The 20,983-nt window shown below is 42.9% G+C and overlaps 1 protein-coding gene across 1 annotated transcript in view; it reads left to right on the top strand.

Moving 5' to 3' along the window:
• Positions 1–20,983, top strand: part of TMEM248 (transmembrane protein 248) — an 85,734-nt gene that overhangs the window by 16,495 nt on the left and 48,256 nt on the right. The window contains exon 2 of the mRNA XM_069226870.1: positions 7,816–7,982. Coding sequence (XP_069082971.1) covers positions 7,833–7,982 — 150 coding nt within the window. The 5' untranslated portion in view covers positions 7,816–7,832. The remainder of the gene's footprint in view (positions 1–7,815; positions 7,983–20,983) is intronic.

Below are 20,983 nucleotides of genomic sequence, written 5' to 3'. Positions count from 1 at the left end.
TGGGCGGAAGCTACTGAGGCATTGGGCTGAAGATAACGCATTCTTTAAATCCACATACTCCTTCTTGCACTCCTCAGACCAAACAAACTCAACATCCTTCTTCAGCAAACCTCTAATGCAACTGGATCTACTGGCAAAATTGGGAACGTACTAAAAGTAAAACTCGACCATACCCAAGAACACTTGCATATCTTCCCTTCTCACAGGATCAGCTAAGTTGACAATAGTTTTAACCAATTCTTCCTTTGGTTTCACCCCATCAGCAGAAATGACATGACCCAGATAAGTGATTTCTGAGCATGCAAACTTGCATTTCTCTCCTTTTAGTGTGATGCCCTTACTGCAGAAAATTTGTAAGACCTCTTTAACCTTAAGGAGATGCTGTTCAAGCGTGTCAGAGAAAATAAGAACATCATCCTGAAAGAAACTTACACCATCTGTCTTACCAAGGATGTTGTACATAAGTCTTTGAAACACTGAAGCCGCAGAGCACAAACCAAAGGGCATCCTATTAAACTTAAACACACCAAAGGTAGTGATGAAAGATGTTAGCAATTTGGATTCTTCACATAACTGAACCTGGTGGTATGCCAAACTCAAATCTAAAGTAGTGAAATACTTGGCATCACCTAGAAGACTGACCATTTCACTTATACTAGGCAATGGAAACTTGTCTTCAATTACAGCTTTGTTGAGATGCCGAAGGTCCACACAGAGTCTGATATTGCCTGTTTTTTTTTTTTTTTTTACAGCAACTACAATAGGAGAAACCTGTGCAGCCTCTACTTCCTCAATTATTCCCTCTGATTGTAATCTCTGTAGTTCCGACTTTACTTTGTCATGTAAAGTGAAAGGAATTTTCCTGACCTTGCACGCTACTGGTGGGCACCCTCTTTCAGACAAATACGATGTTGTACCCTGCAATGCACCCAATTTTCGAGGTAAACACATCAGAAAATTCACTCATAATGTCTTCTTTGATGCTGCATACGTTCTGAACCAACACTTGAGGGATAGAATTAGGATTCAAAATAAGGCCCAGCATCTTCTGGTGTGGCCAACTTAGAATTGTGTCGCCAACCACTGGAACATATATTTTGCCAATTATAGAGTTTCTCCTGAAAGTTATGGTGGCTTCAAAGTGGCCTTCAACTCAATGGGTTTGCCCCCATAACTGTAAGGAATGATATCAGGATCCAGTAGAGAAACTTTCCCCATGAAATATCTCGTAAAATCTGAAACAGAGACCAGAGAAAGTTTCGCACCCGAATCCATCATCATGGAGATAGATGTCCCATTCACCTCCACAGTGTCAGAAGGGTACTCACATCGTACATTAGCGACACAATTGACATCATTAATAATCTGAAGAACAAAGTCTCGATCATCATCACATTCAACTTCCTGAACTTTGACTCACGTTTTAGCTAACGATTTGCAGTATTTGGCAAAATGTCCCTTCTTGGAACATTTGTTGCAAGTGGCATGAATGGCAGGACACACTTTACTATTAGCAAGATGAGTTGTAGAGCCACATCTAAAACATAACAGTCTAGCTCTGTTACTTGCTTGAGGTCTGTTTTTAGCTTTGGCATCGAGAACTTGGACGTCCACAGACGCATTTCTCGATTTCCTCATATTCTCTATGCAAGACATTGAATGTTCAACTTGTTTGGCAATAAGTAAGACTTCATCCAAAGTCGGATCATTCTTTGCCCTTAAGGCTTCTCTTACTTTGACTCATCCTCATTCTGCTTGCGTTTTCCAAAAGTAGAAGCGCTGTAAAATAATTGAAACCTTTGGTAGAAAATGTTTGTCCAATCTAAGTAAAGGAGACTCAAATTCATTCACAGAATTGTCACCATGTCAGGATGATATGGCAGGTAGGGTTTCCAAGATTTCCTGACCTTCAGCACCAAGACAGTGCTGTAAGACAGAGTTCTTTCTTTCAGATGACAAATTGCTGCCACAGACACGCATATATATCAGGAAGACCTTTTTCCATTTATGCCAAGGTATAGGTGGATCTCCAGGTAAAAATGGAGGTGGAGTAATGTTCTGCATTTTTTTTTTTATACTTAAAACATAAATGGAAAATACAGAAAGTCCACAACTAGTAAGGCTTCTGTAAGGACCACCGAGGGGCTGAAAATAAGAGAACAATAGAACGCCAAGAAAAATGAAAAAAAGAAAAAAAAAAAAAAACTAAGCTTATGTGGTAGAATTATATCACTGAAGCCTGAAATGTGACGACAAAAATTCCTAGGTGCTTTGAAGAGTAACAGTAATCCATGCAAAAAGAATAACGTAGACAGATACTTTATTTCTGTTGTACCAGTACTTGCCTTGTAAATGCTTTTGTAACCAGCAGGAGGGAAAACAAACGTGAGAGGCAGCACCAGTCGCTCAGGAGAGACGCATCCAACAGAAAGCTTGAGAGAACGTCTCGAGCGCGTAAGAAGACTTGAACAGCTGACTAGAGCAGCTGTAGTAACAGTTGCTAAGGGAGACGTGTGGGAGAGCACGCAGCCAGAAGGGGAACGCGCATGTCTCCTAAACACGTCAGAAGGCACGAGCAACTGGAAGCGGTTGCTAATGGACGCGTGCTGGTAATTGTAAATAAAAAAAGGAAACGTTAGGCAACGGCTTAACGTGGGAAATAGACAAAATTGAAAAGGAAAAAAAAACAGTCCCCCCTTCTTCCTTTTTTCTTTTTTTTAAAAATGTCTCTGAACACGGCTGAGAAGTGTTGAAGTTTCCAAGGATTAAAGATTTCACGGGACATAGAAATTAGGGCATCCCATCCTCGTCGCCAGAAAAATGTGGTGTCTGCAGATAATCCACAGTAGAGAAGCACGAAGAGGCAGCTGTAGAGTGATGTAAGATTCAGGTTTATTTCCACATAAATCCATAAAAAGGAAACTTCATCCACCAACAAGATACAGTGCATCCGCTCCACTCCCAAGTCCTGCCAGGCTCTCACCACATTCCGGAGAGTCTAAGTAGAAGGGAGACGGGGGGGGAGGAGTGGGAGCATACCAACTAATTAAAGGAGATAACAATGAGAGCAACGAAGGCTACAGCCTGCAATAAACATTTAAGAAATTAACAACAATGCAAATGTATAACACAATACACATTCCTTTATTAACTTTATTTATAAAACAGTTTCAACATGCTCTCCACAAAGCACAGTGGTTAGTGACAAACACTCAGAGGCAAGCTTATCTCACTAGGTCCTGCTGTTATTTATTGATGGTCATTTAAACCGTGTATTTTTTTTTTTTGTTCTTCCTATTATTAGATGTTTCTATAGCGCCAGGTGTAGTAGAAGCGTGTTTCATTGCACTTAGCAGGAATGTGGTGGAGGTGGTTCTTCATGAGAAGGCCAGCTAAGAAGTTTGCCCAAACGGTTCTCCCGAAGACAAGATGGTTTGATATACATATCAAATGATGTGGGACGAGGTTCCTGATTGTCTAGCCTTGGACAAAAATTGACTAGCCTAGCCTTGGATTTAGAAACATTTCCCTGCAAATTTCAGTTTTTATTTATTTGGAAAGTGCTCAGGTTTGATGGAGAAACTTTTAAAGGTTCTTGTAGGGAGATATCTAGTGCACTTAGTATAAGGATTTGATTTTGAAACTATTCCTCTTCCTGGCTGTCCCTAGGCACTAGGTGCCTTAAGCTTACAAAGCCAAACCAGGAGGCAGGACCTTTTTGGTTTTGAGGGGAAGCTCCAGAAAACTTTGGAAGAGAAAAAAGGAAAAGCCTTCTTTTTTTTTATTTTCTCCAAACATTTGAATAATCCAGCCTTTTCTAATAACGTGTCGTAATAAAGTGACATGACTTGTTGTGGTATTGTAGTGTAAAAGGCCAATTAGTATAACCTTTCCACATCTATTTATTTCTTATTGCTTTGTGCTTCCTTATGACAATTTTAGTACTCGTATTTGAGTCACCAACAGAATAACACCTTATTAAAGTTGGTTGGAATGAACCCAGAGCCCCGATTAGAATTTCCATGTCACTTGTATTCGCATATGTAGCCTAGAATTCACATTGCAGAGAATACAGATATGGACTGTTTCTAGTCTTTTTATGGATTTAGTTCAGAATAACAGATTAGTATGGAGACCACTTAAGAACTTGCCAGAGGTTTCTGTTTTGTGATATGTTTCTGTTAAGCTACTCCCAGTCATGACTCTTTGTATAAAACCGTTTATTTAAGAAGAATGTAGTCACTAAAAAGGTATAGTTGCTATACCTTTATATAATATTAGGCCAAAATGACCACAGGCAATAATTGGAACAAGGATTGGCAAAGCTAATATGGCTCGTCTAAGCAAGCAAGGTCGTTTGGATTGACAATGTATTTTTTTTTTTTTTGCCGTGTTGTACAACAAAGCTGCTACTGTGCAGAATCGTTGAAAATAACCAAAAAAAACATGTGACGCATCCAGCCTTGACTGAATCATAGTGCTTTTTTTTCAATTTACTTTCATCCATGCTACTCAGCATATGTTCATGTAGCTTCGGTGATAATGCTACTGTGGCACGATCAGTGCTCATCTCTCCTTATGAACCACACTCAAGTCTTCCCCCACAGGGCATCTTCCACCCACCCTTGCAGCCATACAAAGTTCATCTCTACCATCCAACTTGGACAAGACAATTGAGCTACAAATACCAGCTACCATAACTTGTGCATCTATATTTTCATTTCTCAGGTAACATCATTGTGACCTTGTTCAGCATTTTATGCCAGGAAAAATTATCATAGGCCAAATTGTTGCCCACTTTAAGGACATTTTGCTTCTATGCTCGGGTATAGTAGTCATAGATGAGGGTGCAGCATTGCAGGCTCTGAAGTTGTCTCCCCTTTATGCCAGGTGTAGTCTGGTATCCTCCAGGCACTGACATTTTAATATCAGGTACAGATATGTATGATTTGCGTTTGTTTCCTGTAGCTTGCTGGAGACTCCTTTGCACAGGTAATGCCACCGTATGCTAGGTGAAGCCGTTAATGCCTTGCTTGCTTTACTTTCATGTTGTAGACTCCTCTTCCGATGCCTGTGTGCTGGCTTATATGACCAAAAACGTGACATCAAATTGATATGTTAACGGTTAAATGAAAAACATCTAAAAAGGTAATAAAGCATCTTCAAGATATTTGGTGCTATATAGCGACATCTGCACTTAGCCCACCTCGGTGCGTGGCTGCTAAGCCCCCATCAGGTAAACTTGTTTGGCTGTCCTAATCATTCCATGTAGCGCAGAGTTATGTAGTCCCAGTGCAAGGATGTTACCAGTAGAGCGCCCTTGCTTGTTTTGTCTTTAAAGATCAAGAAGAAAATAACTTCCCACCTTGTTTTACTGTGGATTTATGTGGCAGATGAATAGACGTTTTAAGTAAATATCAATTAGATAAGCCCTTGATGGTACATTAAATAGTACATTTTGTAATTTGACGGTATTGAATTACATAAACCAGAAGCTTTCAATAATCAGTTTGGAGTATCACGTACTTTGATTCTTTTTTAGGTCAAGCCTGGACAGTTTAATTATGCCTGGAATGGTTTTCTGCTACTGTTTTGCTTTCCTTCTCTTATCTTATGACCGAGCTGACAAAACTTCTCTGGAACGCACTTCTTAGTTTAAAGAAGACATTTATTATTACTTCACCACAAGGTTCCTGAAAGACGAGATTAGTAGGTTGGAAGGACACGTTTAAAAGTAGTAGCAGCAATGAAAGCAAAATATATCAAACTACTTCTCAGTTGCAATGTACACAGCAAATACATGTGGTTATATTATAGCATAACTTCAAAGCAAAGCATAAAAGTCAAAATTGCATCACCGTAGGGCCTATAACTGCTTGTCATCCTTCTCCTAGCTTCAAGTTGATGACTCCGGTTCAACTGCGAGAAAGAGACCTTCCACCCAAACGGGAGACAGGCAGCTGACGTCCGCTCCTGCCCGAAGTCCTGAAAGATCTCCCTCTGCTGCTGCCCCAGGGCGACCGTTACCAAAACGTGCCCCTTACTCTCAGACTCGGGAAATGAAAACAAGCCATTGGAGACTGGTCAGATCTCCTAGGCCCCTCCTCTTCCCAAGGCTGAGCAGAAAGGAAAACACCAAATATACGCTCTCTTATGTTAGGGTTTGTGTGAATTCTATTTGAAAAACACAGCTTGGTCTACCATGTGGAAAAACACAGCTCATCTGCAATGTCCAACTCCATGTTAAAGCCAATAGGCAGCTAACCTAAATACAGAATGTAATGTCTAATGCCATGTTAAAGCCAATAGGTAGCTAACCTAAATACCAAATGTAATGTCTAATGCCATGTTAAAGCCGATAGGCAGCTAAACTGAATACAACATGTAATGTGCTACTGATGAACATTGAACAACGAATATGTGCAGTGGTGAAACACAAAGTCATTGGTCAAACACAATTAATAGCATAACAGTTGCTTGGACAGACTATTTTTCTTTGTTTCCTGCCTCTCGTGTTTGTCAGTAAGCACTCATGTTCACTTGCGCGGTCCGTTTTCTGCATCTGTCCTTCACTTTGTATTTACTTTATATAATCAGTAATTGCAAGTAGCTGTGCCGTGCGTGTGTTTCAAGCATTTTGTGGCTTTATATAGCATGAAATCCATCCAGGAATGAATCCTCAACAGCGGCTCTCCCCGCACAGTAGGAAAGCTGATACTACAATATTCACTGCACTCGAGGAAACTCGCCCCATAATGCTTCGCAGGCATTGCTTTTACAACTCTGGCCTGTGGTAGCCCTAGGGGAGTGGGACCACCACCAAAACATTCAGAACTATGCGCTCTTTGTGTCCAGGGCATCTCGTGGGTCACACTAGGTTACAGGGGACCCAAAAATCATAACCTCTTCCACCATTCAATGCATATTTAAGCTCTCTTATAGCTGAAACTTTTGTTTTTACAGCTGAGAGGAGTGTTTGCTCTAAGGGCCTTGTTTGTAATAATATTCTGACAGCCTTGCTCGGCCTGCAAATGGGTGATGCACTATGCTCTCCAAGGGCTGAAGGATGATAATTGGCCCAAGGCTCTATTCACTCTGTTGGCTCCACAGGGACATCTAGTCAAAACCAGTGATATTGTACCTTCTGCTAATGCTCAAACACAGTTTATTTCTGATAAAGGTTTGATGTATGCACAGTTTATTTTTGATAAAGGCTTAATGTGCTGCATGGCTAAATATTTATAAGGTCCTAAATGCGAAGTTGTCATTATCATTTACAACGACAACATCACTAACTCTAGCTAATGCAAGAACTATTGCATTGCAAATGCTTGTTTATCTCTCCTACCGTCTGAGCCAAGGAATCTTGATGTGTTTTAGAAGACAGTGCAGCTTGCCTGTGGTGTGTCTGGTCTTTGAAAAATGGGAGCCTTTGTTATCCAGAATTCTTAATCTTGAGTTTGGCTTAACAACATAGGACAAAGTTTTTTCTTCTTCACCCCCTGCCAAGCCTTGGCATGGCATCACTAATGTGCAGTAAATGATTCCTTGTTTTCTTTGCCAAGAGTGGGTAGTCCTTTTCTCTGGAAGTACAAACCTGACTTAGGAAAGGTATCTTAATTAAACTTTAATTGTTTTATGGAACAATCATTGCTTGTGGAAGGTGTTTGGAAGCGAATGGCAATTCATGAGTTAATCTTAGTTTTCACGTGGGAACATTAGATCATTTAGATGTTGGAAGGTTAGTTTGACAAATGTTCTTTATTTACTTTATATCACTTGTATTGATTGTGGTCCTGTGTTGTTTACTTGCAGGTTAACTGGAAGTAGCCATGTTCAGCATACATCCCTTGGAGATCCTGAAGAGTTATGTCAGCAGCCGTCCTCCTCTTGTGGTTTTTATGATCAGTGTCAGCGCCATGGCAATCGCCTTCCTGACGCTGGGCTATTTCTTCAAACTCAAGACACCTGCGATGACAGAGGTATGGCAGCTACCTTTTATCTGTCATCTGCTTCACTTCACTCTGTCAGTCAGTCAAAAATGTTTATTCTGAAAATGCATCCATAAAACATACAATACATAACAATGCGACATCACATTCAGTTAAAAGCCTTCATGCAAGTGAATAATGTTATAATACAGCACAAATTTGCCTAGTGTGCAGGCTATATCAAGGTCTACTATACGGCTAGACACTCTAGAAGACAGTGAATGCCTGAAGCAATAACTCAAAAATTATGTGAATTAAAGTGCCTATGCACTAAAACTGACAAACAATATAAGCAGAAAAGTAATCGGGAGAGAAAGCACTCATGATTACACAGTTCTAGAGTTTAATGCGTTATGAAATAGAAGATTATAACAATTAGGCTTACACTCAGTAGGAAATGGTTCTTATAACCTGTGATCTCTATTTTTTAAACTGATAAGGCACCTGATAAATTGCAAGTGCAGGCTATTTAGGAGCATAAAACTACTGTTTAAAAGAAACTATATCATTTAAAACCGATATTGCAAATTTTGATCTTCTAAAAATACTAGTGTCTTTTATAAATGGCCCCTGCTTGATGCTGGAGCATGGCCTTGCGCTTTTCAGTGTGTGGGGACCACAATACCCTACTATCAAGCATAATGCCCGGATATTCAAATAATAAAAAAAATGCTCCAGCTTCTCCTTGTCCAAATGTATAGCACCTGTAGAACCCTTATATGGGATCTTAGTACCATGTATCTTAGTTTTGAACTCTTTATCTTCAGCCCCTTGGATGAACAAAACTCTTGGAAGTTAATGAATAGTTGCTGCAAGCCCGTCGAAGTTTTGGAGATTAGCAAAGTATTGCCTGTGATTAGGAGAGCTGGTACACAGACCCAACCTAGCTTTGAAGCATCTATATTACCGTTAAGTAAATGCCCTATAACATAGTTTGCAAAGTGTGTAAAAAGTGTGGGGGCCAATATGCAACCCTGCTTCACCTCTCTGCATACTGGGATATGGTCAGTTAATTGCCCCTCCTGACCTCAGTTGTTGTCTTGGTGTAGTCTTATTAAGAGGGTGTTGAAAGCATCAGGAGCCCCCAACCTCCAAAGTGAGCCCATACCAACTTTCTGGGGACTAAGTTGTAGGCAGCCCTAAGATCTACAAAAGCTGTATATAGGTGGGTGTATCTCAGTTTAGTATACTTCCAGATAATTAAGATAAGCCTTAAAACTTGGTCTGTGATGCTGACGTCCGATCTAAACCATGCAAGATAGGAGGTCCAGGGGCCATATGTACAAACACATTTTCCCATAGACACAGAATGGGCAAAACTGCTTGCTACATCTGGCCCCAGATCTCTGACTCAAGGAGTTTGTTGAATATTTGTCTCGCATGGACCTTCTGTAGAATGTCTTTGAGGCTTATTGGTCAATAACTCCCTGGGTTCAAATGGTCCCCCCTTTTTATATGTAGGAATTATCTCTGCTCCTTTCCAGATGTTTGGGATCGGAGCATCTGAGGTTATAGCCTTGCAGGGAAAATTGACATAGTGGACCCAAACTGATCATGGAACAATAGTTCACCTGGGATTTTGTCCAACTGGGTTCCTTGCCTAGTTTTAGTGCAACTATAACAGCCTTAGTCTCCAAGAGGGAGAATTGTAAGTCTGCTGGAGCTAGGTCTGACAGCATGGGGTCATCCTGATCTTTAGGCCACTTTTCGTAAAGTTTTGCAAATTGATCCTACCAAAGTGGCTGGGCCAAATAGTCAACCTGCATTCCGGACTGTGCAACGCAGTATGTGATGATTTTCCAGAATAATCTATTACCTCCAGACCTAGCTGCTACAACTAGGTCGCTCCAGTTGGAGTTGGCTCAGTATAGTTGAGCCTGACTCAGTGTTACCTTATAGTGGGCTCTAGCTTTTTGGACCTCAAGGATTTCCTTCCATGTGGATTTGACAAGACCGTTTTTAAAGAGTAAACCAGATTACTGTGGTTGTCCACAATTGGGATCTCTGAGGGGGAAGGTATGGGTGTGTGGAATTAGAACTACTGCACGTAAGTTGAAGATGCCAGTTACATTCTCGATATTCCCCAATATCGATGGCCGTTTAATTGGCTTGCGATTATTTCCCAAGATAGGCATCATAGATGGAGTTATGGGGACACAGCATTTATTAATTAGGGTTCCTGAGAGCTTTAAATGTAAGAGATAATGGCCACTATCCTATCTTTCATACCTTTTGTAATCTAATTTGCCCCACATGTGAACAGAGTTGAAAATGTAATTGATTTTTGTTCTGATTGACCGTCTCCTAAAAGTTGGCAGCTCGTCGTCGTTAGAGATGGATGTTCTGTTACATGCTATTAATCCATTTGAGATGGCAAAGGGGGCAAGCTGAGAGGCTGCTGTTGTGCATGGAACAAATGCATAGGGATGGTATACCCTAACTCTCGTCCTCCCCTTCTTTGACCAGATCAAGGCCATATATAGGTTCAAAAGTCATATTCATATCTCTTCCTATCATTATCATACGTTCAGACTTGATTGAGCTGACAAAGCGCCAAAGACTGGCTAAAGTTTGCGGTTCCACATTCCTAGATCTAGGTCTTAGGTAAACGTTAAAACAGTAAAGGCACTTCCCTTCTGACATTTTGATTTTCATCCCGAATATATCATGTGAGTCGATGCTCACTTATTCTATATGAAGGTTTAGATCAATTTGTATTTGTTAATAGGCCTCCTGAAGCCCTTTTACTTGCAAAACAAATTGCATTTATATAAAAAGTGGTATAACCAGATTTTATATTGTTTGGGTCAACCACGTTCCCTGGAACACGTAAACATCGAATTCAGCAAAATACTTTAACCACTCAGGAGCATCAACTTTGGACCTCAAGCCAGCAATGTTCCATGATAAGATATTAAAAAGACCTGTGGATTTAGCCTGCAGTTGCTCCCCAGGAGAATTCTCTAGATCCGACTCAGACAAACTGTGGCGCAGGCTCACCACTGAGACCAAGCCTTTATGGGCAGTAATACACACATTTGATGGGGCAGAATTTGAAGAAACATCTGGTGCGCAGCATAGCCTATTTTGCTGGTCTCCAACCTTCAATGACTTTTCTGGGGCGATACCTCCAGAATTCGTGCACGGTCAGTCCTGGCCATCTAAATGTGAGAGTACATCGAAAGAATTCTAGGAAGGAATGTTGGACAACCGCTGACCAGGGTTAGGAGTTAGATCTATTATCCTGTTCAAGATTGTAGGGATTTAGGAGGAAAAAAAATGGCTAGTAGAAATACCCCAATGGGAGAGCTTTAATTCGACTCAGTGAAGAAGACAAATTGTTTAAATGCTATAATACTATATCAGAGATTACCGGATTCTTAAAATTGATAACCATACAATTCCCAGGTTTGTCCTTGGATTGAATACCTATCCATGGGACCTTCCTGGCCATCAAGACTTCCCATGAGAGATCATGTGTGAATCCTGAGTTAGAACCAAGCCAATGAGTGATTTTGTTTTTCAAGGCCAAAGAGTCCTCGGTAGACTAGGCGGGAGACCAGGGACATCTTTGATTACAATTAAATAAGGAATGCATTCTGGAGGAAGTTGTGGATATTGAGTGGTCAACCTGTTGGTTTGGCCAAGTATGTTAGGTCTACCATGATCATCTCCTATACAGCCTCTCAAGGCTCAGAGGCCGCCCCTTTGGATGGGCCACATTGGGCTGGTTGTGAACAGGTTCTGGAGCACATCGTTGTGTATTGTAGAAAATAGTGATCCATGGTTGTAATTCTAATGCTTTCCATTGCACTGCTTGTGTGGCACGGCTAGTGCAATTCTCTAACATTGATGGTGGAGGATTTTTTGTAAAACCTAGTTTTTGTTCTGCCCTATCGATACAGACAAATAGAGGTGCAATGTTTTCCTTTAGGGTAGACTTGAATTTTTCAAGATACCACTCCAAAACAGACACCATGCGATCAGAGCTACAAGAAGGGGAGTCGGCTTCCTACATCAAAAGTGCAGCCAATGTAGGTAAGGTGTTGCATTGGACAGACTTCTCTTGCGTGGATGTGTATTGCATAGGAAATGTAAAGTCATAGACCATCACTGATTTCTGTTGGCTTTAGGCAAGGTGCCTTCTTAGCTTTTAAATTTCGAGAAGCTGGGAGGCTAGAGCCCATGGGTGGAATATTTGAAGTAGTGGTAGGTGTAGTAACCAAATAAAGATTAGAGTCAAGGCTTTTAGATGTAGTGTCCACCAGCGCAGATTGCAAAGCATGGGGCTTGTGTTTAAAGATAATCTTGTTGCTGAAATTGCAATTTGTGTGCTCCCTACCCCAATAGCCCTGTTAGCTTCAGGGGCAGATGTTTGGACAGCTTCTGTCCAAACCCAACCCACCTCCCCAGGTGTTTATTTTTCCCCATCATGCATAGATACAAATACATGTTGTAAGAAAATGCCACTGTAACCAAGCCCCAGTACCATTTTTTTCCCTAAAACTGTACCTTTGTCTCCACAATTGGCACAGCCCTGGCACACAGATAAGTCCCTTGTAAAAGGTACCCCTGGTACCAAGGGCCCTTTTGCCAGGGAAGGTCACTAAGAGCTGCAGCATGTCCTATGACACCCTGGGGACCCCTCGCAGCTTGTGTGTGCTGCTGGGGAGAAAAAGACTAAGTCGACATGGCACTCCCATCAGAGTGCCTTGCCCACAACCCACGGCCTGTGACATAGGTAAGTTACCCCTCTAGCAGGCCTTACAGCCATAAGGCAGGGTGCACTATACCACAGGTGAGGACATAGCTGCATGAGCACATGTCCCTACAGTGTCTAAGCCAATTCCTAGACATTGTAAGTGCAAGGTAGTCATAAAGAATATATGGTCTGGGAGTTTGTCAAACATGAACTCCACAGTTTCATAATGGCTACACTGAATACTGGGAAGTTGGGTATCAACCTTTTCAGCACAATAAATCCACACTGATGCCAGTGTGGGATTTATTGAGAAATGCACTCCGAGGGCATCTTAGAGATGTCCCATGCATGCCAGCCCAACTGCTAGTGCTAGGCTGACCGGTCTCTGCCAGCCTGCCACCTCCAGACTAGTTTCTTGCACCATGGGGTGAGTGCCTTTGTGCACTCTGTGACCAGGAACAAAGCCTGCCCTGGGCGGAGGTGCTTCACACCTCCCCCTACAGGAACTGTAACACCTGGCAATGAGCCTCAAAGGCTCAAGCCTGGGGTTACAATGCCACAGGGCACTCCATCTAGTGGAGATGCCTGCCCCCCGGACACAGCCCCCACTTTTGGCGGAAAGTCCAGAGGAGTTAATGAGAAAAACGAGGAGTCACCCCCTCAGCCTGGTCAACCCTAAGGTGACCAGAGCTGATGTGACCCCATCCTTAGAAAATCCTCCATCTTGCTTTGGAGGAATTAGCACAATAGTATTAGGGATGTGCTCCCCTTCCCAAAGGGAGGAGGCACAAGGAGGGTGTAGCCACCCTCAGGGAGAGTAGCCATTGGCAGCTGGCCTCCAGCCCTAAACACACCCCTAAATCTAGTATTTAGGGGTGATCCTTAACCCAGGAAATCAGATTCCTGACAACCTAACAAGGACTGCTGACCTGAAAAAACTGCAGAGAAGGAAGACAACTGCTTTGGCCCCAGCCCTATCGGCCTGTATCCTGATTACAAAAAACCTGCAACAACGATGCATCCTGCAGGCCCAGTGACCTCTGCCAACTCAGAGGACTGCCCTGCAACTCCAAAGGACCAAGAAACTCACGTGGACATCGGCCCTTTCTAAAGCAACAAGAAGAAACCATCTTTAACGGGCTCTCACCTCACTCCAGAAGCGTGAGTCCCCACCACTCTGCACCAGACGCCCCTGGCCCTTGTCTAGAGAAACCAATGCCGCAGAGAGGACCCCCAGGTGAGTCCAACGATGTGTCCACCCTGAGCCGACCTCTCTGCACCCCCACAACAACGGCTGCAGAGGGAATCCAGAGGACCCCCCCGATCGCCCGGTACCAAAGAAACCGCAGCCTCCAGGCCTGTGAGGAACCAACTACTGGTGCAGCAGTGACCAGCATGTGGCTCTCACCTTTGCCCAGTCGGTGGCTGGCCTGAGAAGCCACCCTGTGCTCTGCCTGCACCATCAGAGTGACCCCTGGATCCCTCCAATTATTTCAATACAAAACCCAACGCCTTGTTTGCGCACTACACCCTGTGCCGCTGAGGGTGTATTTTCTGTGCCTGTTTAAGGACCCCCCCCCTTTGCCCTACAAAACCCCCCTGGTCTGCTCCCCAAGGACGCAGGTACTTACCTACTAGCAGACTGGAACCGGGGCACCCCTAGTCTCCATAGGTGCCTATGTTATTTGGGCCCCTCTTTGACCTCTGCACCTGACCGTCCCTGTGTTGCTAGTGCTGGGTGTTTGGGGTTGACTTGAACCCCCCCCAACGGTGGGCTGTCTATGCCCCGGAGAATGAACTTGTAAGTATAAAATGGCCTAAAAATAATTTGGCCCTCAGGGGAGCGACCCTTGCCTAAGGGGTCACTCCCCACATATTAAAAAAAAAAAACCTCCCTGGTGTCTAGGGGTTTTCCGCCCCCACTGGGGGCAGATCGGCCTAATTATATTAGGGGGCAGAAATGGCTTAAAAATATCTTGCGATCGCGTGCTGACGTCACTGGGGGGGTGGTCTGTGATGGAAGGAGATAAGATTTCCCTTCCAGCCCTGCCATGGGGTTTGGGGAGGGAAGCCCACCTCCGGTGCCGGGACATAATGGTTACGTTCCCAACACAGGAGCACTGTGCCGGCGGACTTAACCATTACGTCCCAGACACAGGACGGGTTAATGTGACTAGTTGCAGTCACAATGTGAAGACAAAACATATCATGGTTCATACTTTGCAATTTTTATCGGTTCGGTAGTGACATAGTTTGTTGTTCCCACGTGACCTCTTGAGGAGACCCCGTGCTTGCCTCTAGGTGCAGTTGAGCACATTTTCCGATATTGTGAGAAACGCAGGTCATGTCGTAACATACATCGCCCATGGCAATATTGTAACTAATTACTTGGGTCAAGTTGTCCCACTTTTCATCCATTACTTCTTGGCTGGATCTACAGTACTCATAAGGACTAAATGGGATAACACATCACTTTCTTGAACGCCTTTATCTTTGTTAGTGACATTAAAAATGTGAAGTAAAACTTCTGCAAGAGTAGGAATGGCCACCAGACAGGTGGATATAACATCCACTGTACTTTGCATGGGAGCCATATAGGAATCTGTTGAGTATGACTCGTGCCAGATGTGTCCAAACATTTGAAGTCAAGAGCAGTAAAGATGTTGATCGGTGTGGTTGATCAGTCATTTTGGAGCTGGGGGCTTTCAGTCCCTCCCAACCCTACATGCACACGCCCGAAGGGAGGCCACGTAGCACAGCTAGCACACAGACACCTCGTAGTATGATCTGTAAAAGAGACAAATATGATAATTCTCCCAAATAACATTTGTCAGCTGGTATATGCTCCCACCTCTCCTTCCCGGATTTCATGATTAGTAAAATGTTATATTTACCCTTCGCTATGATTTCTGCTGGTTCTGGAGGATGATTGTGGGATTCTGCCCACACCTTAGCACCAGGGTCTTTCGGTTAATTGAGACACGCTCACGCACACTCCTCCTCCCCTTTTTCACTATTCTTCCATACACTGGGATAATCACAATCAATACAATCTGGGGACAGAATTGCGCAATCAAGTCAGTGTCTCCACTATTCAGGAGAATAGTTTTGATTTCTTCTTGGTAGTCTGCATCGATCACTCCCCCCAAGACCTGAATACCTTTGAGTGACAACCCAGCTCTACGAGCTATCAATCCAAAATGCTCCATGGGAATCTATTCCAACACCTGTTTCACAGAGTACCATGGGGGTTATTCTAACTTTGGAGGAGTGTTAATCCGTCCCAAAAGTGACGGTAAAGTGACGGATATACCACCAGCCGTATTACGAGTTCCATAGGATATAATGGACTCGTAATACGGCTGGTGGTAAATCCGTCACTTTTCTGTCACTTTTGGGACGGATTAACACCTCCTCCAAAGTTAGAATAACCCCCCATGTCTCTTGGTTTCAATGTGTAAGCTTTTAAGGCATGTAGATAAGACCTGCAGATTTTGGTGTGGCTCGGTAAAGAGCTAAGGCTCCTGGTTTTTATTTCCCAATACATGATGATGTTGATCACTAAGTGAGGTTGTATCTGTAATGTTGGGGTTAACATCCGCACTAGCAGAGTCTCAGCATTTGTTAGTGGTCTGTTATTCAAAATTAGGAGGGCTTCATTTAAATGCTCTCTCTCCAGTTTTTCAAACCTCCATTTGAGAGTTTTCATAATTGGGCTTTCAGCAAGTCGTTCATTCTCGCAGTCTGTCCTGCAGCTTGTGGATAATATGGAATGTGATGAGTCCACTCAATATTGTGATGTAAACAATAATCTTGTACACTTTTCCTTTGAAATGTGACCCGTTGTCACTCTGGACTTGGAGTGGGACATAATATAACATTAACAACTCCAGAGTCTTGATAGTGTTGTACTGGGTGGCACGTTTGCAAGGGACGGCAATCGGGTAACCAGAACAAGTGTCCACTACTGTGCAAGCGTATTGACACCCGCGACTAAGCCCAATGTAATCAAGTTTGATAACTGCAATTTTCCTCTCCCCGACTGACCTTTGACTGTTTGCGGGACAGATCTCTGTTGTGTGTGTTGACAAATAGGACATTGTGTCATCGCGGTTTTGATCAAATCTAGGGCAATGTGCCTCCCTCTAATCTCTGCCCAACTGTAAGTGGCTTTCTCTCCCAGATATTCCACATTTTTGGTGTGCCCACTTAGCCGTTCCCACCGAGCCAGAATCTGGTGTTGCCACTTCTGCCTCTGAGTTTTTGGCTTAATTGTCTGCAAGGTAATTGAACCAACGTGCTAGTGAATCGGTGGGATAGTGGGCATCTACATGATATACAGTAACAGTACTTTGCTCTAGCATTTACCGAAGATCTTGCCACAGCTCTTTGCCCTGCACCTCCTTCGAATGTATTTGCCAGTTATGTGCATGCCATGTGGGAAGCTAGGTGGCTAACCCATTGACAGTAGACCAAGAATCAGTATAAATGTGACAAATCCTAGGTAATTCTTGTTTTAGTTCCTGATAAACAGTGTACAGTTCTGCATATTGACTACTCTTCCCTTCTCCTGTAGTAGATAACTTCTTGGTGACTGGGTTATATGACACTTCTTTCCAATGCCTTTTGCCCCCCACATACGTGGCTGAACCATCGGTAAACCATACATGCTTCCTATCGTCAGGGGACAAGGATTCAAATCGCTCACCCCATCTCACTGGTTACTCTTATCTGTGACACCTCCTGCACCCTCTCATCCTCCTGCACACGGGCTTGAGACACCTGTTCATGTAGAGCTACTGTCCCTGGTGGGCCCACTCAGGCCCTGTTCTGTATGTACCATTTCCAACGTATGATACTAGCTTCTTGTGCATGCCTTAAGTGGTGAGTTTTAGGTGAACTCATCACCCACTGCATTATTGTAATCTCAGGTCTTAGAATCACATTATGAGCTAAGGTCATTTGCTTAGTATCCACTACATCCCAGTTACAAGCACGCAACTGTTTCTCAAAGGGAGTATATCGCTCTCTAGCATCAGGTGGCTTTTTAGTCCCAAAACCCAGGGGCACCCTCGTTCTTACCTGTTTTTGCCACATGCTCCAATTCGCATAGTGCCCCTGTACGGTTACATGCAACTCAATGTCTCCTTCCAGTACTTGCCATAAGTCTAAAGCCTGTTAAATCGCCTCCTTTGCCAAGTCAAACGTATACTGCTGCTTTTCTCCCCATTCAAACTCATGTTACTATTGTGCCCCTTTGTGCAAAGGGGCCACAGTCTGACTCAAGTGAGGGAAATGCTGTGTCCAAAAACCAAACAATCCAATTAATCTTTGTGTCTCCTGCTTAGTGCGGGGAGGGGCACGTTCTTTTATTTTGCCTGTGGTAACACCACTCTGTGTCCCTGATTTAATTGGATTCCTAGAAACTTCACATTTTGAGAGGGTCCCCATGTCTTATCTGGATTAATAATCTACCCTTTGCTCTGCAAGAGTTCCACAACCCGGTCCAACTGAGTCTGCATCTGTTCTTGTGTCTCTCCCTGGTTCATCACATCATCAATGTAATGGGTCAAAAGCACCACTGGAATGACAGATACTTCATCCAGGTGTTCTGCCATCAGCTGGTGACAGTTGGTGGGGCTATGTACATAGCCTGGAGGAATTCTTAGCATCCGGAATTATCTGCCACCATGAGAAAAAGCAAATTGCTACTGATTCTCAGGGGCCAATGGTATAGAAAAGAAAGCATTAGCAATATCAAGGTTTTTGTGTTCTTTCAATCAAAGTGATGGTGTCGGGGACCCCGACAGTCAAAGAGGGTGTATATTTATTCAGCTCGCAGTAATCAACTATCATTCTATAGCGCCCATCAGGTCGGTGTACAGGCAACAGAGGATTATTCCATTCAGTGGTGACTGGAGCTATCACACCAGCCTCAGTCAACTCCTGAATAGTCTTACTTATTTCCTCATGCCCTCCTGGAATACGATACTGTTCCAAACGAATTACCTTGGTTGCTGGGTCCACCTTCACTGGGTGAGTATCTTCAGATGACCCACCCTCATTGCTGCCACTGAAATGTATCGCTTTGATCCACATTGATGATAAGCATCATCCAAGTACAAAGAAATTCCCTTTAGAATGTCAATTCCCAGTATATATTCCAGGAGGGGCACAATCAGAACAGTATATTCTCTTTTTTGGTGTTCTTCCTATTTTCAAATGATCAGTAGTTTGCACAGCAGGGGTTTGTTTTCCACCCAACCCTGTGATGGTGTAGTGCTGACGGGAATTTTCCTACTTACTGTTCAAGTAATAATTCTAAATAAGCTGGCATTCTGTTAAGTGTGGACAATTTTTACTTTTATTCCATAGTTTTTTAAATTTTGGACAGTGTTCCCTACCCAGACCAAAATTCACTCGATGCACTGTCTTTGTGGACTGGCTAAAAGGCCAGTCTGCCAAACAGTTCTTGGACAGACCACAGTGTAGTAATACACAGGCAGTTTTTTTTAAGGAAGGAGTACGAGTCCTCTTCCGCTCAAATATCTTGCAGCAAAATCTTCCAGAGGGGGGATCTATTTTGAAATGCAACAGTCAACGACCCTGTCATATCACCGCATCCAGTGCCATGGTGAAACCACTTGACATTAGCATCTTCAGCCTTAAAGCTTGGTTTGGGGCAGAAAAGTTCATACCTCACAATTTAGGATTCTCACCAGTGCTTTACTTAGATCAGACTATGATGTGTGGGATATGTATTCAGTTGCCTAAAGTAGCATATGGGGGGGTCTTAACCTTGAAGATGGTAATTAGAAGTTTACCTCCTATGCCCAAAGCCTAGTTGAGTATCCTATTGAGTCCTGTAGTGTACAGTACTTGAGTAGGAGGCAAAGATCCTTCCTAGAAAAGCATATCATTTTCCACTTTCTCCTGACCTAGTGTCAATGACACTATTGCTCTTGCAGGGAAATCGTGCAAACAGTGTGAAGAGAAGTGTAGCTATTGATTAGCACTGCTTTAACACAGTTTGAGTCTCAGTCCTCTCCCACAGTCCCTCTTATACATGGAGAAAAATGAAGTGTAACCATCAATGTCAAGAGTCTCATAGAATCTCCAAGGCTACTACAGTTCTCTTGAGAATGTCTACAGACTATTTAGAATACTGTTGAAGTCTATGTATGCTGCATAGCAAGTAGTTTACTAACACCTACACATCCTTCTAAGGTAGATCATACATCATTGAGTAGTTGTCTATGAAGCTTGACTGCTCACAGAGTATGATTGCAAAGTTTTAGCTCAAGACTGGAGGTGCTGAGCGACGCTTTTAGCAAAGGTATTGCCTATCAAATCTAAGAGGCCTGTTTGATTTGTTTTCTCCGTGATATGTTTTGGATGATTGTGCAACAACTGAACAAATCCATAAGTGCATTTTGAATATAAAAAGTCCAAACAGTCAGTTAAAGACATAGGAAGTAAGTAAAATCCATAAACAAGGTAAATATGATGTAGGTATCAAAAGTTCTAGTCGCAATAAATAGGTGTCTGACTTCACTATTCTTCTCTAAAATGTATCACTGGGAAGGAGGGTGGAAAGTGTCTTACTACTTGACACTGAGAGATGTATTTCAAAAGTAACATGATACAAGTGTCTAAAACTTCAAGACTAATGGACCAACATGTATTGCATGGGTTTCATTTACTGGGGCTCCTGGGGGCTCCAGATGTTAAAATCCCAACTGGTTCCTGAGATTGGGTTTTTCTGCACCAGATTTCTTTTTCTCAGTCTTCTGCACTTCCCAAGCACAGAAGAGATTTTTCCACAGGAGCTGGAAGGAGAAATGTCCAGTTGTAACTTGTTTGCTAGTTTCCTTCCACGTCATTCACAGATTTCTCTGTTGCAGGACATTATTCCTTCTCTACAATGCTGCTGAAGGTCCAGAGGGGCAAGCAGGCTTAACTACAGTCTGGACTGTTGTATCATTGGGAAGTTAGCAAGAACCTAACACTACTAACCTTGAAAGCAACAGTCTTGTCTCAGAAATTCAAACCACAAATCTTTCCGGACTATTTGTTAGGTATGCAGGACATTCTTGAATACAACCAAATTGAAGGGAATTTGCTGGTCAGAGTAATTCAAAAGCTATAACCAAACAGTGATCCGCAAGTGGATTCTAATTAAAAGTTCCTGTCTTCCCCTCCCACATTTTGCAATAGTGTGACCCAGCTTCTGTTGTAGAGATGTGCTTTCGGGCAAAAGCTATCAAAAATTCACTTTCCAAACAAATCC

Source organism: Pleurodeles waltl, chromosome 3_2 (genome assembly GCF_031143425.1).
Source record: "Pleurodeles waltl isolate 20211129_DDA chromosome 3_2, aPleWal1.hap1.20221129, whole genome shotgun sequence".
In the NCBI taxonomy this organism is placed as follows: Eukaryota; Metazoa; Chordata; class Amphibia; order Caudata; family Salamandridae; genus Pleurodeles; species Pleurodeles waltl.
Note: the sequence above shows the minus strand (reverse complement) of the source record. Positions and strands in the feature narration are given on the sequence as shown.